Below are 24,859 nucleotides of genomic sequence, written 5' to 3'. Positions count from 1 at the left end.
TTCAGTTGCATTTTTATCAAAGCAATACATTCCAATAGAAGCTCCTTTGTCCATCATACCTTCTCAGTATTTTGCATTTTTATCAAAGCAATGAACTTGAATAGAAGCTCCAACCGGAAGCAATGTTGTAAAAAAAAAACAAAGAAGAAAATATGATTTGACTTGTATGACATTGTGGGATGCACTTAATGAGGAATGGGGTAACCGCTCAAAAAAACAAAACAAAATAAACAAGGAAAAATCACCCCCAAAAACTTCAAGTAGCGAAGAGAAGGGGGGGGGGGTGGCTAATTTAAAAGAATGAAGAGTATAGGCCTACACATTGCCGTGTTACCCCATATATCAAAAAAAAAATCCCGCGATTTTTAATGTGTTTACAATATTATGATATATAGTGACGCTCCGATTTAGCCAGACCAAAGTTAACATTAAAATCGAAACATAATGTACAGACAATGTAACTTTTTTAAAAAGAAAGAACGCAATAAACAAGTGCACCGGGATATAGCTAGCAAGATTTTGGCCTTTGAGCTCGACTTGTAATAAAGAACTATTCATGGGTAAAAGGGAAAATCAATTTTCACGATTCATGATACTACATCCCTATTCTGGGCAATTAGCATTATTATAAAAGTATATATCGAAAATGAGGAGTGTCAGTTTTTTTTTCATTTGTTCATATTCTATTGCCAAAATTGTATCATGTCATGCATGGGTAAGGATGTCAGCAGGGGCGGAAATCTCCCCCAAAATGTAGGTGGGACAAGGGACTGAAAATATGACAAGCAAAAAAAATAAATAAAAAGGTTATCACCACAAATGTAAGGTTATCTGGTCCAAACTACATGTTTTATTTCGATTTCGAATGATGTATTTTTTTCCATCATACAAGACCTAAAAAGTAGGGGGGGGGGGGCATTTGATATTGTGTCCCCCCACTATTTTTAGTAGGGGGAAACGCGTCCCCCCTGGGATTTCTGCCCATGGATGTCAGTTGGAACGAAAACTTTTTTTTTTTAGACCCAGTAACATTTTTCTGGTGACGCCCTCTTTTTATTACCTCCATTTCCCCCTAAAATCTTTCGGAGCTCTGTATGAGTCAAAGTTCGTGGTAAACAATCAAAATTGATAAATCAATTTCCTTTCCGAGTTCGACCCAACTGTGGATGTCCTGAAAGTTGAAACCAATTCTCATTTAAGTTGCAACTTAACAATGATCATGCGCACTATATGATGAAGGAATTAGGGGGAAACTTAAGTATACAGTTCTTGTTATTATCAGGGTGGAAGGTGTATTGTGCCTCAAAAGCTCGATGCATTTGTCCAACTTCTGACAGACACGGCTGATTGTGTTTTGATGATAATAAAGCTATTGTAAATCAGGGCTGTACACACGGAAATAACATAACCGGTTGTCTCTCTCGGTACACTCCTGTCATTAGGACTGAAGCCTTCTATCTTGGACTGCACACTTTCTTTCTCGCTCTCTCTTTCTTATTACCATCAACATGGGTGATAAGTTTCTCAACGAGGGGCTGAAATACTTCTTTCTGGTAAGTTTATGAACTGATTGTGAATTTGGTTGGCTCTTTCTTTAATATAGACTTGGTAAGTGAGTTATACAATGTTATTTACCTTCAAGCCTCGCCGCATCAACTTGAAGATCTTTTCTAAAATATACCGCTCAAAAATAGTTCACCTTTATAACACAAAATCTTGCAGATACCATGTTTATAAGAACTAAGATGTTACTCTGTCACAATGAAATTTCAACGTTATATTTTTTCAAATCTATATCATAATCTATAATTACCTCCTTAATATAATTTAATTTAATATAATTTAATTTGATATAATTCAATTTAATTTATACCACTATATCCACCCAAGAGATTTGAGTGTGTATATGTGATCTGCTATGCCAATATTTGACCCTTTTTACGTGCCCGCGAAGATTCAATGTTTTTAGCATGGCAATCTATAATACTGTTATTTAGTACAGACCAATAAAATAAAAAGAAACGAATACATGAATTGTATTTGTTTAATGAGATGTATATAGATCACTTTATTGCCCCAAATTCCCACGAAATACATGTTTATCCGCAGCCTCGGCTTTCCACAGTTGAACTACCAATTACTGTGTTCCACTGACCCGAATAAAAGTGTTGGAAAATACCTTCACCCATATTTGAGTTCCTGTACCATTCATTCAATAATTTCAATGAGTCGTAAATATCCTGCTCATTTGAAGTGTAATGGAGACAATCATGACATTCATGTACTAAGTTGTGAAAATGCAAAACGTTAAATTACCAGTCGACTCTTGATATTAAAACTTCAAATATGAAGAAAAATTACAAGGACAATGTCATTGCATCGAGAATCCTATCTTTGGGGTACATTTTTATTACATTACTAACTTTCACTGACATGATTTTTCTCTCAAACGCAATATTTTATTGCGGTAAACTTTAATTGGTTCTACTGCAGTGCAATGAAGCATTGAAGTTGATATAGATTGTAATACTAATTGAATTGTCGGTGCGTCTGTATTATTATTTTGTATAATTTCCATAAGTTATTTAGAAAAAAAAATGATGCAAACGGTTGTTTAATTTTCATGGAATATACCTGAATGATTATACTCGTTCTATACATTCCGTTCGCCATCATGCAGTATGAAATAAGTACAATGCACTATGTTATCAACATTATTTTGCTTGTCATGATTCTGTGTGCATTATGTATCTCGATTTTCGAATAAAGCGGCCTAAATGTGTGTATTTTGGTAAATTTGGTTGAAAAAGGGTACCTCTTTCGGTGTATTTTTTTTTCATGCCTCCCACGGATAACAATCATCCCTGCCATGTTTCCTGGTTGACTGAGTCCTATTTCCTGCTTCTAAACAGTAGGCTGGTTGGTAAATGAACAAAGCATGATATGTCAAATCTTACCTGTACTCTGACTATTAGATCAGTGATTACGTAATCAGACAATTTGTCATTGGTAAAATAAATCATTAAGGTCTCCTTTTGTGTCCTGATATCATGCACGTACGCATATTCAGACAGACGGACATATACAGACGTAATATATTGATAGTAAATATGAAGATAGAGAATAAACTAAACTATCTAGATAGATGGATAAATAGATAGATAGATAGATAGATAAATAGCAGCAACATACAGATGGGGGATGGCTTGGGTCGCTTGCCCTCCTAATTTTTTCATGACCAAGAAAAAAGAGAAAAGGAAAGAAGAAGAGAGACAGAAAGGTAAAATATTTCTGAGTATTGTGTAAAAATCATCACAGAATTTGATTTTTGTAATAAAAAACGTATAAATTTTGTTCGCTCGCTCACAATTTTTTCCAAAATGAATTTTGCCCGATACGCTATATTTAGCACCTCAAAATTTTTGGCTTTTTACGCTAATGAGATAAAAACTAAACTGTGGAGTTCCTTACCAAAAGAAATTCAAAACTCAGTATCACTCCATTCCTTCAAACGTAATTTCAAAAAAGTACCTGATTGATAACCAATTTAACAAATAACAGTAGAGCTTAAAAATCAAACTGAACTTTTTTTTGTATTGTTTATGTCATTACTTAAGTTATCATTCTTAATTCCTTTTCCATACGTAACGCTATATGATTTTATTGATTTTTCTTAACTATTATTTAGAAAGTTTTTTTAAAAAGTTTTTATTGGGTTTTCATAATTTTGTATAACAAATCACATATAATTGATACAAGTAATTTAAAATATAACAGAATAAATAAATAAGAAAGAAAAAAAAAAGCACCATACACATTATTAGTTTACATTAGAAAAAGTACAGCTTATCAACAGATAATACTTGATAAACAGGTAGTAAAAGCAGTCACTTTGTCTCTTCTAAGAATTCCTCATCCCCTATAGTATTAAAGGCTATTATTTTGAAAGTTATGAATGAGAGCCATATTCACATGCTATATATTGTTAAGAAATGTCTATTTTGATAGCACTTATCTGTTTATTTTATGTTGGGTGCCTGAATTTAAGACTTATTTTGTATTTTTTGGCCCCACAATAATGTACATTTCTTTGTATTATTTTTGAACAACTCGGTTCACTTTCCTTTCCTTTTCAATTATGTTTGTTTCCTATTTTGTACATATTTGTAATGTTTTCATATTATTGTGGAAATAAATGATTTGATAAAAAAAAAGAAGATGAAGAAGAAGAGGAAGAAGAAGAAGGAAAAAATGAGGAGGATGAGGAGAAGAAGAAACTAGTTTAGAATTCCAGTTGTCAAACTTCAAACCTTATTAAAAAAATTTAATTAGTATTCATTTCTAACGTGACTTAGCGCCAAGTGATAGTGATGATCAAAAGTGACATTCTTTGTCTTAATTGTTTAATTTGAGAGAACGACATTTTATGCTTGATAAACTTAAGGAATTTACTATGGTCATCTTTATAATAGTGATGATAATGGCGATGATGATTATATGATAGTAATAGTAATGATAATGGCATTAATAATAATAATGATGATGCTAATAATAATAAAATCGATATATTTTCACAAAAAATCGGACCTAGACATATACACTGTTTTTTATTCTGATGAACAAAAATGTCCCTCCGATGTTCCCTTCAGTCTACCAGACAGGGTAAAAGGTAAAGAATAACATGTCGAATATATGACATTACACCGACATTTCAAATATTTACAAACCACTGTAATGTTGACAATGTCAAAATATTTGTATTAAATTGGCATACAATTTTTTTTTTTTTTTGGGGGGGGGAAATTTGGCCTCGTTCTCGGAATCCTGCTGCAGCGGTACCATTGTTTATTACACACACGATGCGTTATATTTATTTTTATAATTTCAGTATATAATTTGGACAATTTTTTTATTTCCTATAAGGCATGTGTAATGGAGAACTCCTGCCTAATACCCCTTTCATAAACCCAATAAAACCTATCTTCCAATTAGCCGCCTAAGAGTAATGCGGGTAATTCAATAAAAATTGCGTTCACAAACTCCGAAAATTATCCGCATTATTTTTACGAGCGCCCGTCCTGAAAAAGGCGGATAATCGTCATGACAACTGGACACGCCCCCTCCGATGCGGTTGTGTTGGAAAAGGGTGACCTTGTGACCGCACCATGGCAATTATCCGCATTATTTGGAAATACGTTCATAAACTCAAAATCTTGTCCCGATGCCGCTATTATGCGGATAATAGCAGCATCAGAATAATGCGGATAACTCTTGTCCTCCTCTGATTTTACGACCAAATTATGCTGCTATTAGCCGCATAATTGGGTTTTATTGGGTTTATGAAAGGGGTTATGTTTATCATATATGTACAAATCTGAAACGGAAATCGATAAATCATGTCAAATGGAATCAAATCAAGTATTAATTAACTTGAACTGAGTGGTATCCGATATTCATTTGATGGAATTGTGATATTGCAGGAGGCGACACAAAGGAATGTTTGTTTTGTTTGTTTGTTTTGTTTCTTCTGCATTCATGATAATGAAAATAAGTTATCAAAATAGATTATGTCCTAAAAACTATTCATATCTAACTAATATAGGATATGCTGAGAGAAATGATTGAAATAATCCTAAAGCGCTGCAGCAACAGTGTAAATTCAACTTAATCACGGCATATATATAAAACATTGTGCAACTGGAGTAGGACTGTGCAATAATGTGCTTTAAGAAGAGGCAGCCCGCTGGTAGAGCAGTTTCCTAACTGAAGTGGCTACCCCGGGTAAATAAAACGTTAATAAAAACGTTAAAAGCCCCAAACGAAATGAACGAAGTTCATTGAATATAACAAAACGGGTTTTTAATACAGAATATAGGTAATATTCATGATTACAGATAATATCTCTTTATGTACGCCAGTTTTGTCAAGTTCACTTAGGTATCATATCGTGTTACGTTTAAATCTATACACAACAAAAAAAGTAAATCCCCCCTGAATCAAATTGCTGTATTTTTTTAACGGAATAATTTTGACATATGATATTTCCTAGGTGGTTTTCTAGACTCATTAAGCAACTCCTGCGGGGGAAAATGAGATTGATCGGTTGAGTCATGCATGAGTAATCAAAGATTGAATTAAAAATGACAATTTTTGGAAGTCACAAGAGTCGTTTTGCAGATTGTGTAATACAAACTTGAGCAAAGGTTGTTTTAGGTGAATTTTATGGTGTAAATGCTGTTTTAATATCCATCATTTAGCCACTTCACATGCACAAAACTTTGATATCGTATGTTCATGGTTCAGTGAGCACAATGTTTTGTGACGTATCATCATATGGGTTTATGGCAGTATCCCCTACAACTAAAACATGCTAAAATTGGTAAATGTTGGTGGCTCCCCCAATTACTCGGCCCCTCCCCATTTTAAAACTCTGGATCCACCACTGATTTGTTCATAAATTCAACCGATCCTGAGAAATTGCTAGGGAAATAATACATTTATGCAGTATAAAGAGTATTCATTCCCAAGTTTTCGAATGTGCTCGCTAAACCCATAGGTTGATAAACATAACTCATAAATGACATGGTTAAAGACAGCCTTGAAAAAAAGTTCCACCATATTGAATAAGGGGTCACTTATTCTTTTTAATAAACATATGCACCCATAGTGTACACAATGTCTATGAGAGAGGAAGTCAAAATTTTAACAAAAATGAAATGAGGGTTTGTTTTAACGGTTTTTGTTCCTTCTGAGAACAATTTTTTCATGATACTTCGCACATGGCTTCAGATTAATACTATCCAAAAGGCGCGTACACCAAAATAATCTTTCGATACGACACAGGGTGAGGCCAAGGCCTTAAACTGTCTTCTCATTTGCATAATTTTCGAATATTGTGTGCTCACTGAAGCATTAGACATCGGGATTTTCATAAACATCAAATCAAATGAACTATGCAAGGAGGTTTGTGACAGATATCCAAAGTTAGCAATTGCATTTTTCCAATAACGTAAAAAAGAGCTTATCACATTCCACATGTTCATTCAAGCGTGAATGTTTAATTAAACGCATTTGAATCATATAAGCATTTTAATTGGTCATGAACATGACGAAAAAAGTTGAGAAAAGATCATTTCAGTTACCAAAATGAAACAATACTTGCCTATGATATTTGAAATTCGTATTGTTTTTTCATTAAATGTTCATTGACGAGTCCGTGAAACGATGAATATTGTTTGAGATACTCTTCCCAAAATAAATGTCATCATATTCGATCATTTTCATCGATAGAAATGTGAAAAAAAATCCAATTATAGCAAATTTTAACTTGTGTTTATTCAACCATGAAATTTAGCCCAAACACTTGTATCGTCTTTTCGAAAGTACTTTTTACAAGCCTTTTGACTATTTTTCATGATGAGAATGTGGAATTCGTTCCAATAAAGTGGAATCAAAATCGTGATATTTGGCTTGTGACTTTTGAAAAGTGAAAATTTTGCCTTCTGGCGGTGCTCACTGAAGCATGACATAACATATACGTCCATAACATTTACTCAGAGGGTAGCTTTTAAAATTACCTATATACACGCTCATGTAAAAATATATTAAAAAATTGCATTGGTTCGGAAATCATGGATGTTTGTACAAGGCCTGGGGAACTTACATCTTTTTGTTGTGCATACATTGTGTACAGTTTGGGAATCAAAGCCTTAAACCGAAAATATCATGATATAGGGCAGGATATAGTAAAATCCATAAGCAATAATTAGAAATTTGAAAATGTGATCAGTGGATACACCTAAACCCATTTCTGGAAAAATTACGTGTGGAGGGATATACAAATATAATTAGGTTTTCATTGAATTTGTTCATCAGTTCATTGGTTCATTGCGTGGGTTTACCATCGAAGTCTAAGTTTTATATACAAAATAAGCTGATTCATAAGTCACATAAAAATGTAAATAGCTGATTTGGAAAGTATACATGTCTATACAGTGCGTATCAAAAAAAAAGTTTACACTTAGAAAAAATCCTGTAAAAGTATACATTTGTAATATCCTGAAGATTTTTCCACATTTTAACATTGGTACAGATCCATTTAAGCAAATGACGATATAACTGTCGAAAAATATTTCCGCTTGAGTGAGCACCACTTACTTTTGAAAAGTTAGTGAAACATGATTTGCGCAGAACTTTGAAATTATTATGCGAATAAAAGAAGACCTTAATCATGAATAACACGTGAAATTTAGCTAGTAAACTTGATTTGAAGATATCTTTTACCTTTTTAACTTATTTCCTTGCCCAAACCACTTCGAGGAGTGCATTGCGCCCCACCCCACTCCCCCACACACCGAGGCCATTGTGACAATATTTGCTTTACACTGAGCTGTGATTTACATAAAATGGCTTAGGCTTGATTTTCATTTTGTTAATCATTGTCAAGCTTGGGAAAAGTGTGGAGAAACAAGTATTAAATGCAAAATGAAATGTAAACCAACTTTAAATTATAAAAACTTAGTGAAAAAATGCTAGAGATGTCTGGTATAAACTTTTGTTCAGATTCAGTTATGTCAGATCCAGCTGGCACAAAAAAGGGTAATAAAAGTTGTGTTTACTAAGTGTTGAAATTTCAATTTGGGTGGCAAAATTGTTACAAAATGCTTGAATGTATCCGTTTTATTTCAATTGACTAAAAGTGCAAGGGAAATGTATGAGAAATGTTTCGCAGGGTAAGTTTGATTTCGCCCTTTCCCCTTGACACAGCGTACAAACGAGCGTTTCTGCGCAAACAAATTTATGCGAGCTTCACAAAAATGGACATTGCTCACTCAAGTGTAACATTCTGTCAAAACTTTTACTTTCATTGGAAACATGAGACCCAAACCCAAGATTATATGTGAAAAAATTACCCACATGTTGTATATTTTTTAATTCCCAGGGCTTTTTCAAAGTGTAAACTTTTTTTGATACGCACTGTATAGATATATTCGAACAAAATCCGGCTCACAAGCATTTTTGTTGAATCATTGTATAAACATTTTGTGAGCGATTTGACAACCGATGTTTCCTTGGAAGAGAGGAAGTCCAAAGTAGGCTCGTTTTTTAGCAAGAATAACATACATGTATTTATTTGTTAAATGTATACCTCGGGGTTAAACAGACTAAATCTACTTTTGTTTTTCATGGGTTTAGTTATTGGATTCGGTTTCGTTACTGTAAAAAAGGACCCCATCCACTCAAAAGAGCAAAAGGTATTAATTACCATTTTTTAAAAACATGCTAATGGTAGTTGTAGGTCACGGATTGTAGGTATTGTAGTCTGATTACGACGATATCCACATACAATCAGTTTTCGACCCCCTTATTATAACACAAGCACATTACCAAGACTGCATCTCGTTCCAGGCAACATTCCAGTTGTTGGCAATGCGCAGTGGCGCTCGCGCGATTTAATTCTACGCATAGGCCTATATAGATTTTTCTCCCAGGCAGGTAACTCATGGATGGAGAGTGGCAAATGAGTGAAAGGTGCTCTCCCACTGTCTCAACATCAGCCGAATGTCGGTCACGACGGCCAATGACGCCTGTGTTATCATCTTGCTTGTTAGCTGGATCGTAGTACTACCGTAATGCACCCGTTATATTTTACTTCGGCTGTCATATCATAGCTATTAATAGCTCCATGACAAAACCATGGTCATATTGTGGACCGTACTAGATGGCAGATCCAATCTAACTTTCCTCAGAATTTCTGTCCAGAACGGTCAAGGACATTCAGTGACTCAATCGCCACTATCATGCAGTCCGTGTTGACCATCTCTCACACAAGAGCAACGGTAGAGTTGGCCTACCGATCATGACGATATACTTGACCGCTCTGGAACGGATCCAGTAGTCTGCTGACCGGAGTGCATAATATACACAACAGCAACGACCAGAGACGGTCTTTGAGTGGGAACAGTTCTTGGTCTGCCTACTAAACCGTCTATATAGTCTATGACATGTAGGAAATGTTTATTCCAAGGCATTTGAAGAGGTTTAGGGGTATATGTTTAACTATCTGGAAAGAAAAAGAAGAGGGCTCAATATCTAATTTCAAATGGACTTGAACCTCATTCAATCACTATTGCATTGTACTGATTGAATCAATTTAAAATATGAAGTAATGCACTGTTAATTATGTTAATTCTTCCAGGATTTTTCAAAGAGGGGGGGGGGGGCACATTTTCCCGAAAAAATTGACAAGTACAAAAAAAAGGCTTTCATCCAAAATTTAAGGACAGTAATTACGTCCTCAAAAAAAATGACAAGCAAAAAAAAAGGGGCACACTTGTGTTTTAAACACATATTTACATAACAATTTGTAATTGTGTCTCTCAAAAAGGGGGAGGGGTCAGCTGTGCCCCCCCCCCGGATCCGCCAGTGACCCAGGGTAGTCACTTCAGCTCTTAAGAACCACTCTCCCATCGAGCCATGTATGGAACAACGATATGCCTTTTCCATTCTATAAGACATCGAGTTTCTGAGAATGTAGCAGGTCCCATGTTTTTAAATAGAGAAGTGTTTGGTCCGACCTGACTAGGGGATCGAACCCCGAACCACCCGATCGTTCACGAGGCGGGCGCTCTATCACTTAGCCACCTATTAATGATGACATAATGTAAAGCGATACTTTTGTTTCTGCCTTGAAAATTCCCTGGTTTTATATATATATATGCTTATCCTTATTTCAGAGTTTGGTCGAAAGATTTTCGCTTTCAAGTTTCCTGTTTGTACTAAAAGTAAACATAGAAGATGTAAAATAAGAAGCCAAATTTAGTTTTATTTCTGGGATAAGGATCCGATTCCCATGTCATTGTAATTCTGACATCCTGTGGGAATTTGAACATAACACTCTTTAGGTTTTGAGAACGGACATAATTCTAGTTGTCTCATTACCGGTCTACGTGCTTAAATATGTGTTCAGATGATTTCCTATATTTCACTAAAAGCACAGAAAGAACATCCATGGTGTTAACCGCGTACATAGATGACCCTCCCATATGATTTTACTTCGGTTTAAAATTCATGGTGTTACTTCAACAATAGTGGTGTCATTACCATTCCTTTAATTTATAATTTTACCAATGTTTGATGTTACATTAAAGCTGAATGGTGTAATATTAACACATTAGGCTAGGGTGTGATCTTCTAGTAACATCTACCGGTGATGGTGGAGGGGTAGGGGTCCCAAAACAAAACAAATTTCTTTGGAATTCATGTCTTCCAGGTTTGATTGACACCCTAAAAAAGGCTTATCCTATATTTGGTAAAATGAGGACATGCACGTTGATTGGGTGAAAAAATTACGCAATGTTGCGTTGAAATAGACCAATATGGGGTAAAAAAAAATACCCAGCATACATGCTTGTTCCCTTTCTACCCAACATGGGTAAAATTTTGCTCAGTGTTTTTTAGAGTGTAAGATGATGATAATAATAGTCATGTATGGTGGTTTTATATACCCTTGAAATTGAAGCTTTATTGGAAGATTCCTTTTTTTTGTAAATTATATATATATATATTTTTATTATACGTGAAATTGAGATCAATATAATTTGTATTAAAATTCCTTTGCTATCTCCCCCCTGTCTGTTTGTCTGTCTTTCCCCAGCTACTCTGGTTAGGAGCAAACGTAGCCTACTGGGTAGTGACGTTCCTGGTCTACGAGCAAGGACCTCAATATTTCTACGTTAGACATATTACTGGGGTAAGTTCGAGAATTTTTTTTAAACCAAACGGGATTAGAGTAAATATGAAAACTTGATGCGCATACCAATGCGTAAAACTGTAATCTTCTGTACAACGTAACTCCTTTCCCCCGACAAATCAAACGAGCACACACAAAGAAAGAAAAGTAAAAAATAGATATTGAAAGTATGTTATTTGCATCAAATATCAAGACAAGGAAGTTGTAATGATATCGATTATTGTTGCTGATTGAATAAATATTATTATTGACTTCTTACAAAGTGAAAAAAAAAGTAAAAGTGCTTGATGCAAAATCATTTCCTTTTGTGTTGTGATATGAATCAATTTCCCGTAAGTTAATATGACAAAAAAAGTTTAAAATATTTTCGTGTATATACTCTGAATAAATTGTATTTATCTTATCTGAATTCAACCTTTCATAGATCCAAGACATTTGGTGAGAAAATGACACCAAAGTTGTGTATCCATCTTTCCCAAAATATCAGATGAATTACATACTTTGACAAAATTAATGTGTGTTAAACACGCACATTATTTTTTTAGAAGTATTGCACATTAGATTTAATCAGGATTTGACTGGCAGCCCTCCCCCACTTTTTTCCAAAACCATGTACAAAAATGAAAAAAAAAAGACCATTTGAATTTGATTTTTTACATGGCCTCCCCCCACATTTAACTGAGCCCCCAACCACTTTCAACAACGTTCCGCTGCCTCTGTTAATCAACAAGCATAGAGACTTTTATAAGTCGATTTATGAACTGAAAATTATTTCTTATGATCAAATTCGTACAATGATTCATTTGATATATCAATATCTCTGTTTATATTTTTCACTTGGTAATTAGGTTGGTCTTTCCATAGCGAAAGCATCGGGAGCAGCGTTAAATCTGAATAGTTTGATAATCTTACTACCGATCTGTAGAAACCTCATCTCTTTCTTCAGGGGCTCGTGTGCCACAAACACAGTAAGTATCACCAGCAGTGTATTGATATAGGCGGAGGGGGGGGGGGAGGGGGCGTTGGGGGGCACTTTCCCTGAGAAGATCCACGACCGAGAGAGAAAAAAAAGAGGCAGACAAAGAGTGAATTTCTATGATATTTTTTAACGACAAATATGCTGCCTATGTATGAGCTGTCTTTTTTGTGATTGATCGTAAAGTGTTTTTTTTTTTTTTTTTTTTTGGGGGGGGGGGGGGAGGGAATCTGTCTGCAGATATTGTAGTAAATGCCAATCAAGGGGCTACTATAGAACAAATAATTCCCTATGGTCAGTTCTACGTATTTACAAGTACAGCATATAATGGGTTACCGAGTAGTTCCTCACATTTCGCGTAATTGCATTTTTTTGTAAAACAGTAAATGTAATTTTAATCACCATAAACTAAAGATGTATGTTTATGGAATGAGCAGTGGCATTAAGTTGGGGACCCTTTGGGCGCTTGCCCCCAAAGTTTTTACGGCCATGAAAAAAAAGGAAAATGAAAGAAATTGAAAGAGAGGAAGGTGAAATATGATGTTATTATCATGTAAAAATCAAACAATATGATTTTTTAAATAAAAAAATGTCGAATTTTCTCGCTTCACTCGTTTGCAACTTTTTTTAATAGGAATTTTTGCGCGATACGTCATATCTAGCCCCTCTACGTTTTTTGTTGGCTCATTACACCACTGTGAATGAGAAATTGATCCAATCAAATCAGATTATTATGGGTAATCACCAAATTTTATTATTTCTCACCGCCCCCCTTCTTCTCATCTCACCCTGTATTTGCCCACCCCGATGTTCCTGTAGCTTTGTAGAAGGAGTGTTCGACGTCAGCTGGACAAGAACCTGACCTTCCACAAGACTGTCGCCTACATGATCGTCATCTGGACCATCGTCCACGTCGCCGCTCACGCATTCAACTTCAGAAACCTCTACAACCACTATCGATGCGTGACGACGAACAACGATGAACTGTGCGAAGGCATCACTGCGCTCGCTCGCAAGTTCACGGCTCGACCGGAAGACAACTGGTTGAATCCTATCCGAGGGGCCAAGGTTAGTTTCCATATCGCTACTAAATGATCTGACGCTAATATCCAAGCATACTCTAAACACTGACATCACTTTTTCTTTTACCATGGTGGCCATGGCAAGAACTTTACAGAATATGTACATGTTTAAGCCAAGTCCACGGTGGGCAGGTGCAGGGGGGGGGGGAATGCAGGGGTCGCCCCGACCGCCACTGTTATTTTCTTTTTAAATGAAGGAAAATTTGACAAAGAAAAAGAAAGGAGCCTCGGAAGAAAAAATAAAGAAGAGTATAAGAAAGAAGGTAAAATCATCGAAATGTATGACCAACATATTATTCTATTAAAAAAAAATGATGTTGGTCATCTTGTCTTTTGTTTTCAGTTTTCCTCAACCATGACTTGTAAAGTCACCTTATAAACGTTTAACGCCGATCTATTCATTTCCAGACTTTTTTAATCTATCCAGCATTGATTTGTGTAAAGTAAAGTTAAAGTTATATCATGTACAATTTAGTTTGATTGATTATGTTGGCGGAAATCGAAATCTGTCGCCAAAGGTAGGGGGACCAGGGGCTGGAAAATTCGACAACAAAATGAGCAAAAAAAAAAAGAAAAAAGATTATCACCAAAAATGTAAGGTCATTTTAACCAAACAAAATTGACAAGCAAAAAAAAAAGGGTTTTCACCCAAAATGTAAGGTCATTTAGTCCAAAATACATATATTATTTCGATTGTGAATGATGTATTTTTCTCCATCATAACAGATGGTAGGGGGACATTTGATATTGTGTCCCCCTACTATTTTTGGTAGGGGGGGGGGGGGGACACGTCCCCCCTGGGATTTCCGCCCATGATTGATTATTGAGTATTGTTTAAGACTATTTGACATCTGTTCCCTTCATCGTAGCTTGTGTGTCATTGATATATTTTTTTCTATCTGCCCCTTAGAATCTTCCAGCAGGTCTTGGTCTAATTGAACAGGGCCTGATCCCGATCGCTGGTTGGACCGGAGCCGTTCTCACCATCGCTCTTATCCTCATGTTCTCATCCGCAACAGAATTCATCAGGTCAGGAATAAACGAACTTCTCATTGAGGTTCAATGACATTTGCTCCGGCGACGATTAATCCGATGTAAAATCTGCACGTTAAGGCAAACATAAGACCTAACCTCCAAAACTAAATAAACCCTAATCTTAATCTTGACATTATTCTGAACCAAAACTCTATTACAATCTGAGCTCTAACCCTATGCCCTCTGAGATATTAAGACCGGATCAAATGTCGCATGGGAAAAAATGTCGTGTCACACTCATGGTTATTAGCTTTATCCCACTACACGATCATAGTTAGGTCAACCAATGGCGGATCAAGGTAGGGGCACATCCGGTCAGTGCCACCCCCCCCCCCATTTGAGAGTCGCAGCAAACATTATTTTGTATGGGGAATGTGTAGTTTCTTTGAACAAAATTACCTCCATTTTGTAGTTAATACTTTTTTTTTGCTTGTCAAATTATTCCTGACATGGATCATCTTTTTTTTATTTTATTTTATTTTATTTTATTTATTTATTTTTTTTTTTGGGGGCGGTGTTTTTTCTGTACGAAAATCCGCCCTTTGGAAAATCCTGGATCCGCCCCCGAGCCAGGTCAACCTCACTTCATCGATAACCAGGCTAATTCATGTGGTTTGAATAGTCGATGATTGTAAGGGACAAGTTCTTTAATGTCATAACTGTCATCCTTTCAAAGGTGAACGTACATTTTTTGCTAGTCATTTATTTCTTCTTTTTCTGAAAACGGCCCACGGCTTATAATGCTTGACTCACCGCCACTGCTCTCTTAAGTGCATGCGAAAAATATTTTTTTAACTTTGAAACTTTTCAGAGTAAGTCATTCTGGCCTACCTGCTTTATTCAGAAGACAGTTAAAATGTTCATTAGACAACGTTCGATAAATAATTATTACAATGATGTCAAATTGTACATTTTTATATCATTTTCTTTTTAAAATTTCTCGCTACTCATTTTCAGGCGTTCGTATTTCGAGACTTTCTGGATCACTCATCACCTCTTCATCGTCTATTTCGCTATGATACTTGCTCATGGTGTTGGGTAAGTAAAAAAACAGGCAACAGTTTCTTGGTGTAGTATTTATCAGATGTGTATTCGATTTAGGAAAGTAAATATTAAATGACATCGATTAATAAATGACGCGATATTGTCCCCTTTATTGCAAACGAAAGCCGATTTTTTAACGAATTTCTTAGACTTACAGAATAAAGAAATGATATGATTATTTAAAAAATGCTCCAGAATTAGCAAAATATTTTGATTGTTTGGTCGAAAATGGGGATCGGGGATATCAATAGTTTAATTTTCCGACGTTTTTTTTTCTTGAATATTTTTTTTGTAGTGATGAGCTAACAGTGATAATTGGAAACTGAATTGGATTAAGATTTAGAATTTGTCAAATTCATCTGATTTTTGTGTAGTTCCTTCGTATGTGACCAGCACTAGATACAAGCCGCTTTATGACGTATCATCCTCATTATTATCATTATGATTATTGAGACCAATTATCTCAAATCAATGGATAACTTGTGTTTATATTTCAGTGGAATCATCCGGTCACAGACCAATCTTGATCGCCATGATGTAGTGTTCTGTTCTGAAAACCTTGCTCAATGGAGTCCAACATCAGGCAGATGTGAAGATCCCGTATTTAAAGACGGATCCGCTGCGGTGAGTATGATTTCAGGGGTCTGCACTGTTAAAAAAACCCTGATTTTACAGGGAAAAAAAAGATTTTGCAGAAAGCAATAACAGAATCATTCTGTAATTCATAAAACATGATTTTTTTTTCTGCAATATAACAGAACAGGTCTGTTTAAAAAGGGGAAAAGGGTGTTTTCTTCAAGGAAATTTGTAAGGTTCCATACACCAAATACCAGTTTTCTGTAAGATTACGCAATCTGGTAAGATTACAAGTGTTCTCGTAACTCTGCTGCAGAAACTTCTTTTATTTCAAGGATAAATTTATTAACAGTGTGGGTACGATTCGTGAAAGGGGGTGAGGGTTTCGAAAAAAATATACATAAGCAGAACAAAAAAAGTTTTTCATTCCAAATCCGTGGTGATTTGGTCAGAAAAAAAATGGACAAGCAAATTCATACATTTTAGAAGCTAACCTGATTTCCAGCACCCCAGCAACACCCCCCCCCGCTTCCAATGCAGGGTCATGTATAATTTTAGAAATAATTGTCAATTAGGTTCATTTGGTAATAGCAAATGGCATGATCTTACGCGGGATTCCCCCCCCCCCCAAGTTTGGCGAGGATATTCTAGGTTTTTTTAAGAGAGAGAGAGAGAGCAACGCGATTGAGTAATTCATGGTACTATTTTCAGACTTGAAATAGATTGCTTTTGCTTTTATGATATTTATACATTTTTTAGAAGAAATTTGCTTTAATACGTATGTAGTATGCGGAGGAAGCAACTGCCCCTCTGTGGCCAAGGTAGACCTACATACTTTCATGGCAATGTCGTCCATGCATTCGAGGGAGAAACCCTATCGACAAAAAGTTGAAGAAAGACCTCTTTGGTCAATCACTATCATGATTTTCTCAGTTTTGGTTTTAGGTAGATGGTTAGTTTGAGGGTCTTGATTCTGTCTCTTGTTTTATGACCATTCTGCCATGAGCATAAACATTGTTTTAGGTGAGACAAGTTATTAAAGTACATAATACATTTATTATGACCGAACGGTGCAACCTTGTGTAACGCCAAACCAGTGTTGTACTTTTCTTAAGAGGGTGCCACCTAGGTCTGAAAGGTTAACCCTTTTTCAATCGTTACCATGTTTACAGAGTTACAAGTGGGTGACCGCTCCCCTCATCATCTACTTTATTGAGAGGAGTATCCGCTTCTGGAGGAGCTGTCAGACAGTCACTCTCACAAAGGTAAGCATATATAGAAAAATGAGATGGATAAAACTAGGGGGGGGGGCACAGATAGGGGATGACCGCCCCCTACAATTTTTCAAGGAGTTCACGTGGGATTGAAGGAAGGAGAATCGGAGAAAAGGACAAACCAGAAACGGATTAAAAACAAACAAACACAAAAAAGAAAGAAGCAAAACGAAGGAAGAAGAACGTTATTATTCGATGGGGGAGGGGGAATAGCTCCAACTTTGGGTCATCTTGCGCCTATTAAAATAAGCTGGTGTCGCTACTAATATCAAAATAAATAAAGTTTGCACTTTAAACATGAGCATGATAAAATGCATGATTTACAGGAGAATTGTAGTCACGAAAATCTGCAATTTAGAATTTGAGAGCGCATCAGCTGTTTTGGTTGGTTAGGGTTGCATTAAAATCATGAAATTTTATTATTTCAAAATCAGTGGCACAAATAGTCATTTCTTGACTGGTTGCCAACCAAAACCAAACAAGGAGGAGGAGCTTATCTGGTGTAAGTTACCCTTATTCACTCCGACAACACCAACATCGACACCATCACCGAACTTGAAATCATACATGTGCTTATTATTACAGGTTGTGAAGCATCCATCGAAGGTAATTGAGCTTCAGATGAAGAAGAAAGGTTTCAAGATGGAAGCCGGTCAGTACATCTTTCTTAAGTGTCCATCCATCTCACACGTACAATGGCATCCATTTACTCTTACATCGGTGAGTAAGCTACATTGTTATTGGATCATCATCAGTCCGTCTATTTTGGAAATAGACTTCGCTTTCTGGCCCACGCCAATGGAACTCGGTGTCTCGAAGAGCCTGTTGACATATACATGAAAATTTACAGAATACAAACATTCGTTCATGTTATAGTCAGTAAAATAAATGAAAATCAACACTTTTTTTAGAAAGAGTTAGAGTTTGTCAATTATGTTTATACAAAATATAATAGCAACACGGAATATTTGAAATCGTATAACTTGGCTCTTGAAAAATACATGAAAGATAAATCATTGTCCACCAAGATCTAGATTGTTTCGCTGAAACATCTTTTAAACAAAGGAAAATTAAGAAAGAAAACCAAATATTTTTCATTTTATACCGTCACCTCTCTTGTGGGAAATTTGTTTTTTTTTTCTTCTTATTTTACATTGTATTGTCCAATAACATGCATAAAACATGTTTGTATACGGATGAAAATAATATGTAACGTAAATCATATACTCGGAATACATGGAATACAAAACAAGGATGTTAAGTATATAACTCTTTTTAAAGGAATATGTTGTTAATGAAATATGCATAAATATTAAAACCACGATGATCGTAATAATCATGATTATACCTCAACGCATTCTCAGGTGCATAGAGATTTCGACATGTTTTTAATCTCTCTATCAGTACCCTCATTTAGTTAGTACGCGAGCTTGAAACAGGAATTTGATCAAAAAATGATTAATTAATTCTAAATGAATTAACACATTGTATTTACATTGTATAGGCCTGTCATGTCAGGGGCGGATCCAGGATTTTCCAAAAGCGAGGGGCACATTTTCCCAAGGAAAAATTTGACCCCCCCCCCAAAAAAAAAAAAAGATTTAACCCAAAATTAAGGGTATTTTTTCCACGAAAAAATTTGACAAGCAAAAAAAAGGTCTTCACTTTGAAAAGGGGGGTGGAGCACATTTCTGTTTTAACAGCATTTTACATTACAAATTTTAATTGTGCCTCTCAAGGGGGGGGGGGGGGCACGGGCCGGCTTTGCCCCCCCCCCCTGGATCCGCCAGTGTGTCATGTATACTGCGCATGCCTTTTCTCTCTCCATTCTTTCACTGCGCCTGGCTTTGCATGCAGTCTGCAGAGTGGATTTTTTGGCGCATTACAAATCCCATCTATTATTATAATTATGATTATTATTATTATCTAATTATTGGATACAGGCTCCTGAAGAGGATCATTTTAGTGTTCATATCCGTATAGTTGGTGATTGGACTTCTGATCTATTCAAAGCTATGGGAGCAGACAAACCAGAGCAACAATCACAGGACGATCTCGCGAGGTAATCCTTTTACAAATTCATTCTGCGACATTCTTTAGATTTCTACAAATTTATTATCTGAATATGTAGCCTAAGGCCCCTGCCAATGATTTATGTACAGATATATATATATATATATATATTTTTTTTTTTTTTTAATTTTTTTTTAATAGATTCCATGAACACAATTGTATACATATATGTTTTTGCTGTCTTTTATGTAAAGTCATTCCAGTCTTTAAAAAAATCAGGAAAACTTATCACAGATTTTTTTCTACTTATCATTTGTCAGATTTTATCTCCTCCTTCTCTTTTTATATTTTTTGCTTTTCTACACTCTATCTTACTCTTATTCTTCTCTCTCTTTCCCCTCTTTCTCTCTCTCTTTCTTCCTCTCACTCTCCCTGACAATTACTCTTACCATAGTAATTTCTCGTCCATATCCTCACATTGCTCTCTTTAATAGACAAGTATTTTCCCCATTTTATCCGAACCTTTAAAACTGATATCGAATAAAATATATTCTTGATTTCGTCATATCCGTTTATAAACTAACAGATATGCTTACAATATAATTTCTTTAATGTGCTAATATTCTAATCGTCTTTCCTCTCCAGGGTTGCCGTTGATGGTCCATTTGGAACAGCTAGTATTGATATATTCAAGTACCAGGCTGCTATTTGTGTTGGAGCTGGTATAGGAGTAACACCATTCGCATCCATTCTTAAGTCAATCTGGTATGATATCCTTCGATTTCATAACTTCCAAGTAAAAACGATATATACAGCCTGGTTTACTATCTAAACTGATCGGATATCGTTCGAATATCAAAGAAAATGTTTAATAATTAAAACGGCAATTTTCGAGTGCTGATATTCATTGCTATTCAATATTGCTGTTCATAAAATTTTAAAAACGTTTAATTTTTTTATCCAATTATTAAAGGGCAACATACCTTCATACAGTAAACTAGAATGTATTAAATCTATATATGTTGTTTAAATTTGTTTTTGCTCATCAGATCCTCCTTTTAGTGGATATGTAATGAAGCACTTTATAAATTTACGCACAACTTGAAAGAATATCAGATACTTGGCAAATGAAATAGGTTATCACCATCCCTATATCCATATGATTATATATTGCATCAATATAGTTCGAATATGCAGTTGCTTTATACAGTTGACATTTTGTGAAGATAATCCTTGCAATAATCATAATCATGGCAATATGACTAATCCGTTCCCCCCTAAACTTAAAAAAATAATGTGTCCCATAGTATCAGACAAATCACTGATCAAGCGGGATGAATCATTACTTTACATGTCGCCCTCTGCAGGCTAAAGAGTGTCAACAACAGCGCCTCGCTGAAGCTGAAAAAGGTGTATTTCTTCTGGATCTGCCCCGATACGAATGCCTTCGAGTGGTTCTCAACACTCCTTGACTCCATTGATACCCACTTTACGGAGCAGGGTAAACCCGACTTCCTCAAATACTACATCTATCTTTCAAGGGGCTGGAACAATACTCAGGTAATTCAAATTTATAATAACCAATGGCTAGTTTCATAAAACTTGTTACAAGTTTGTAATATTAGTTTAAAGCTACTGAAATCAAACAATTTGATTGGCTGATAGCGATTGTCTTCTAGAAATTGTGCATTTGTTATAACGGTTCTTTATGAAACTGGAAACGGATCAATATATTTGACAGGAACGTTATGGTTTATCTCAATGGTAATTACCTCTAACATCTAGCAACTCCAAAGGTTTTGTCCTAAATGTCCCTAGAAAACTTCATAACATTTTTTTTCCTTTTCACTATGATCATTAAAACACTCCATAATTTTAATGGACTTTCCAAGAAGTGGAAGCATTTCTTAAAATTGGCCAATATGACTATGTGAATTGAAAAAATAAACCGCCTTCACAACTGAAAAATTCGTCAGTTATAGGGTTCACAAGCCCATTTTCTCCATCTGTTTGATATGAAACAATTTCATCTTTGAAACAAAATATTTTGAATATAAATCTTTGCTTTCTAATCATGGCCGTACGCAGACATTTTTCGTAGGGGGGGGGGGGGGCAGCACACGTAATTCAAGTGATGGAGGGAAGCGAACGAGCTTGCCATTGGGGCATTTTTGCATTATGTTGAGTGAAATTGAAGATCTTGGTGAATTTTGTGAAAATTTTCAGTAACAAAATTTAAGTTTTCAAAATTTCTCTGCGTTCAGCCATGAATTCAATCTTTCAACAGTACAAATAAACTCATAAATCGGTCAATTTATGAAAATTATGATTTCATAAATTAAGCGATCATATTTAATCAAATTAACGAAAAATTGAACCATCTGCACACCTTTTCCCAATTTGATATCATTTTCATCTTCTCTCTATCTTCCCCGCTCCCCCTCTCTCTTCCTTTTCTCCATCAGGCAAAGAACATTTACCTCCAAGAGGAACAGGAGATTGACGCCATCACCGGCCTGAGACAGAAAACCCACTACGGTCGTCCTAAATGGGACTCGAACTTTAAGATGATCGCAGAGGAGAATCCGGGGTAAGACCTTTTATTTCAGACAATCATTTCAGTTTGAAAATTTTGCCGGGTATAGACATGAAGAACTTTTTCGATTTTCACGCTGTGGCTGGAACTTCTGTGAGCAGGTGCGGCGTTCAGGGGCGGGGGGGGGGGGGGGGGGGGGCTGGGGCGTTTTGAAGCCCCCTGATTTCGAGGATGGAAAGTTGTATCCTTGGAAATTTTAAAGATATCAAATTATTATGTCACTCTTAACTCCTTGGTATGTAATTAGGGACCAAACTAAAAGTAGATTAATAATCTTAACCCCACAAATCTTAAAATATAAAATCTAATTTTGGTTTCAGTTGGTCCTTAATACCAGGCACTAAGATTGATTTTAATTTAAGAAATTTAGAGAGTACCCTCGAACTCACCATGTCATGAAAATAATTTGCTGCCTATGTCTGTGAGCAACGGGTTATAATTTATACCAGTGATAATGTGTTCACGCAATGCGCTTCTACTATAATATCTTCTTTTTTTCTACCCCCCCCCCTAGGACGAGTATTGGGGTATTCTTCTGTGGTCCCAAAGCCTTATCGTCAGTACTACACGAGAATGCCAACAAATTCACTAGTTTGACACCGGACGGAGCCAAGTTTTTCTACAACAAGGAAAACTTCTAAGCATCAAAGATCAGTCGGGATTACGAAAATCAAACTTTCAATCATCGCCAACCTGTAATTGTTTAAAATAAGCGTTCAAAATGCTATCAACGGATTATTGCAGTGATGATGTCAACCAACCAATGCTACGAAACACTTTTTTCCACTGCTCGTGAACAAATCATCCTATTTCTCAAAGCGCGACTATCGCTATCACAACGCCAGCACATTGTCAACTGTCAATGTAACAATATTAGCACAGTTTTAGGATATCTACCACTAAGTTAAAGCTTTAAATATTTGTTTAACCACTTTGGAATATTGAGAGTTTAAGAGTAAAGTGTTTTACTTCTGCCGAGTTCTCAATAGAAGCAAAGATGAATATTATTGTTCTAATTGGAAATTATTGTTGGATATAAATCTATAATATATAAATTTTGTCAGCTTGAGATAATATAAATAGTCATAAAATGTATATTAATATTTTAAGTATAGCTGAGCATTTTTGGAACATACACAGTTTTCGTTTTGACATGATTCCTTCATTAAACTCAATGGGAAGAATACACTAAAGAAGACCAAACTCAGAGTGTGAAAAGTATTACGTCAAAATGATATAAAAAGTGCAAGAAAACTAAGAACACCGTCCTAATTTCCTTAAAAAGTACAAGCCAAAAAAGCCATAAAACAGAACAAAAACAAAACCCAAAGTACTCCAATATGTTTGTACTTCGCCCTACATTTCAGGGAAGTGCCATTGAGATATGATTTTCTTGAGGTACACTTATCAGTGCTTATGTTAACAATTTCGTTGCCAACAGTAGCGTACGCAGGGGGTTAGTTACAGGGGTTCAACCCCCCTTAAATTGTTTGATACCCCAAACCCCCCGTAAGACTTCTACCCCCTAAAACAAAAATTGTCAATATTTTTTTAGCTACAAAACGACGTAAAATTGGTGGTAAAGACCTTTTTTTTTGGGGGGGGGGAGGGCTTGTCAATTTTTTTTGGGGGGGGGGGGTAGGAAACGACTTAAAATTTTGGGTTGTCAACATTTCATTCAGATTGAAAACCCCCTCCTTTCAAAATTTCTGCGTATGCTACTGGTTGTCAACGTTAAGTGGATCAAATAATGGTTAATATTTATTATAAATCATCATGATCTGTCATTATTTCAGTGCATGTTAGAGGTACAAATGGAATTCAAAGTACTGCCTTGTTGGCTATCGTGTGTTTACCATGTGTAAAGAGTATTTTCTATACCAAAGTGTAACTTTGAAACTTACGTGAACCAAAGATCACATTCTAAATAAAGTTATGCAATTTTCAACTTCCAAGAAGTTTCCAAATCTATCAGCAATAGCACCACATAAATTGTATCATGTTTACGATTAGGCGTTGTCACGGTTACAGTGTAGGAATTGCAGATAAAGATTTACAAACCATATTTTCAGCACATTAATGCACATACTCGTGTACTTCTCCAAAAAAGAAAGAAAGAAAAAACACCCAACGTAATTGGTGGTTTGCATTCTTTGTCTTTCCAAACACAGTATAATACATGATCATGATTACACTGTCACAGCCATAGGCATGATAGGCGGTATATGAACATTGTAAATGACTGTTTTATATCATTGCCGTTATATGTAGTTGGAAGTCGAAGGGTGGTCTCTCTTTAAAGGTATTGTTTAACTTTGTGAGCAGCCGATTAAAAAAATTATCAAACCAAGATGAAACATGTGTACAAGTGCATGTATTAGAACTAATAAACCCTGAAAACAACCATTATTGAGAATGAAAAGCTAAAACTACAAGGCAAACCCCGATTTTGTAAATAGGTGTCTTATAGACGCCTAAATAGTACACATAATTGTATTGGATAAAATTAAG

The 24,859-nt window shown here is 35.6% G+C and overlaps 1 protein-coding gene across 1 annotated transcript in view; it reads left to right on the top strand.

Annotated features, from left to right (window-relative positions):
* The first annotated feature begins 1,508 nt into the window (after positions 1-1,508).
* The window catches only part of LOC129258928 (cytochrome b-245 heavy chain-like), a 24,148-nt gene continuing 797 nt past the window's right edge, over positions 1,509-24,859 (top strand). The window contains exons 1-14 of the mRNA XM_054897171.2: positions 1,509-1,553; positions 11,657-11,752; positions 12,601-12,720; positions 13,548-13,796; positions 14,721-14,839; positions 15,803-15,883; positions 16,387-16,513; positions 17,638-17,730; positions 18,325-18,459; positions 19,683-19,801; positions 20,398-20,517; positions 21,120-21,312; positions 22,218-22,342; positions 22,863-24,859. The exon at positions 22,863-24,859 is cut by the window's right edge and continues 797 nt beyond it. Coding sequence (XP_054753146.2) covers positions 1,509-1,553; positions 11,657-11,752; positions 12,601-12,720; positions 13,548-13,796; positions 14,721-14,839; positions 15,803-15,883; positions 16,387-16,513; positions 17,638-17,730; positions 18,325-18,459; positions 19,683-19,801; positions 20,398-20,517; positions 21,120-21,312; positions 22,218-22,342; positions 22,863-22,989 — 1,749 coding nt within the window. The 3' untranslated portion in view covers positions 22,990-24,859. The remainder of the gene's footprint in view (positions 1,554-11,656; positions 11,753-12,600; positions 12,721-13,547; positions 13,797-14,720; positions 14,840-15,802; positions 15,884-16,386; positions 16,514-17,637; positions 17,731-18,324; positions 18,460-19,682; positions 19,802-20,397; positions 20,518-21,119; positions 21,313-22,217; positions 22,343-22,862) is intronic.

This window comes from Lytechinus pictus, chromosome 4 (assembly GCF_037042905.1).
Source record: "Lytechinus pictus isolate F3 Inbred chromosome 4, Lp3.0, whole genome shotgun sequence".
In the NCBI taxonomy this organism is placed as follows: Eukaryota; Metazoa; Echinodermata; class Echinoidea; order Temnopleuroida; family Toxopneustidae; genus Lytechinus; species Lytechinus pictus.
This window is presented reverse-complemented; position numbering and strand designations above follow the sequence as displayed.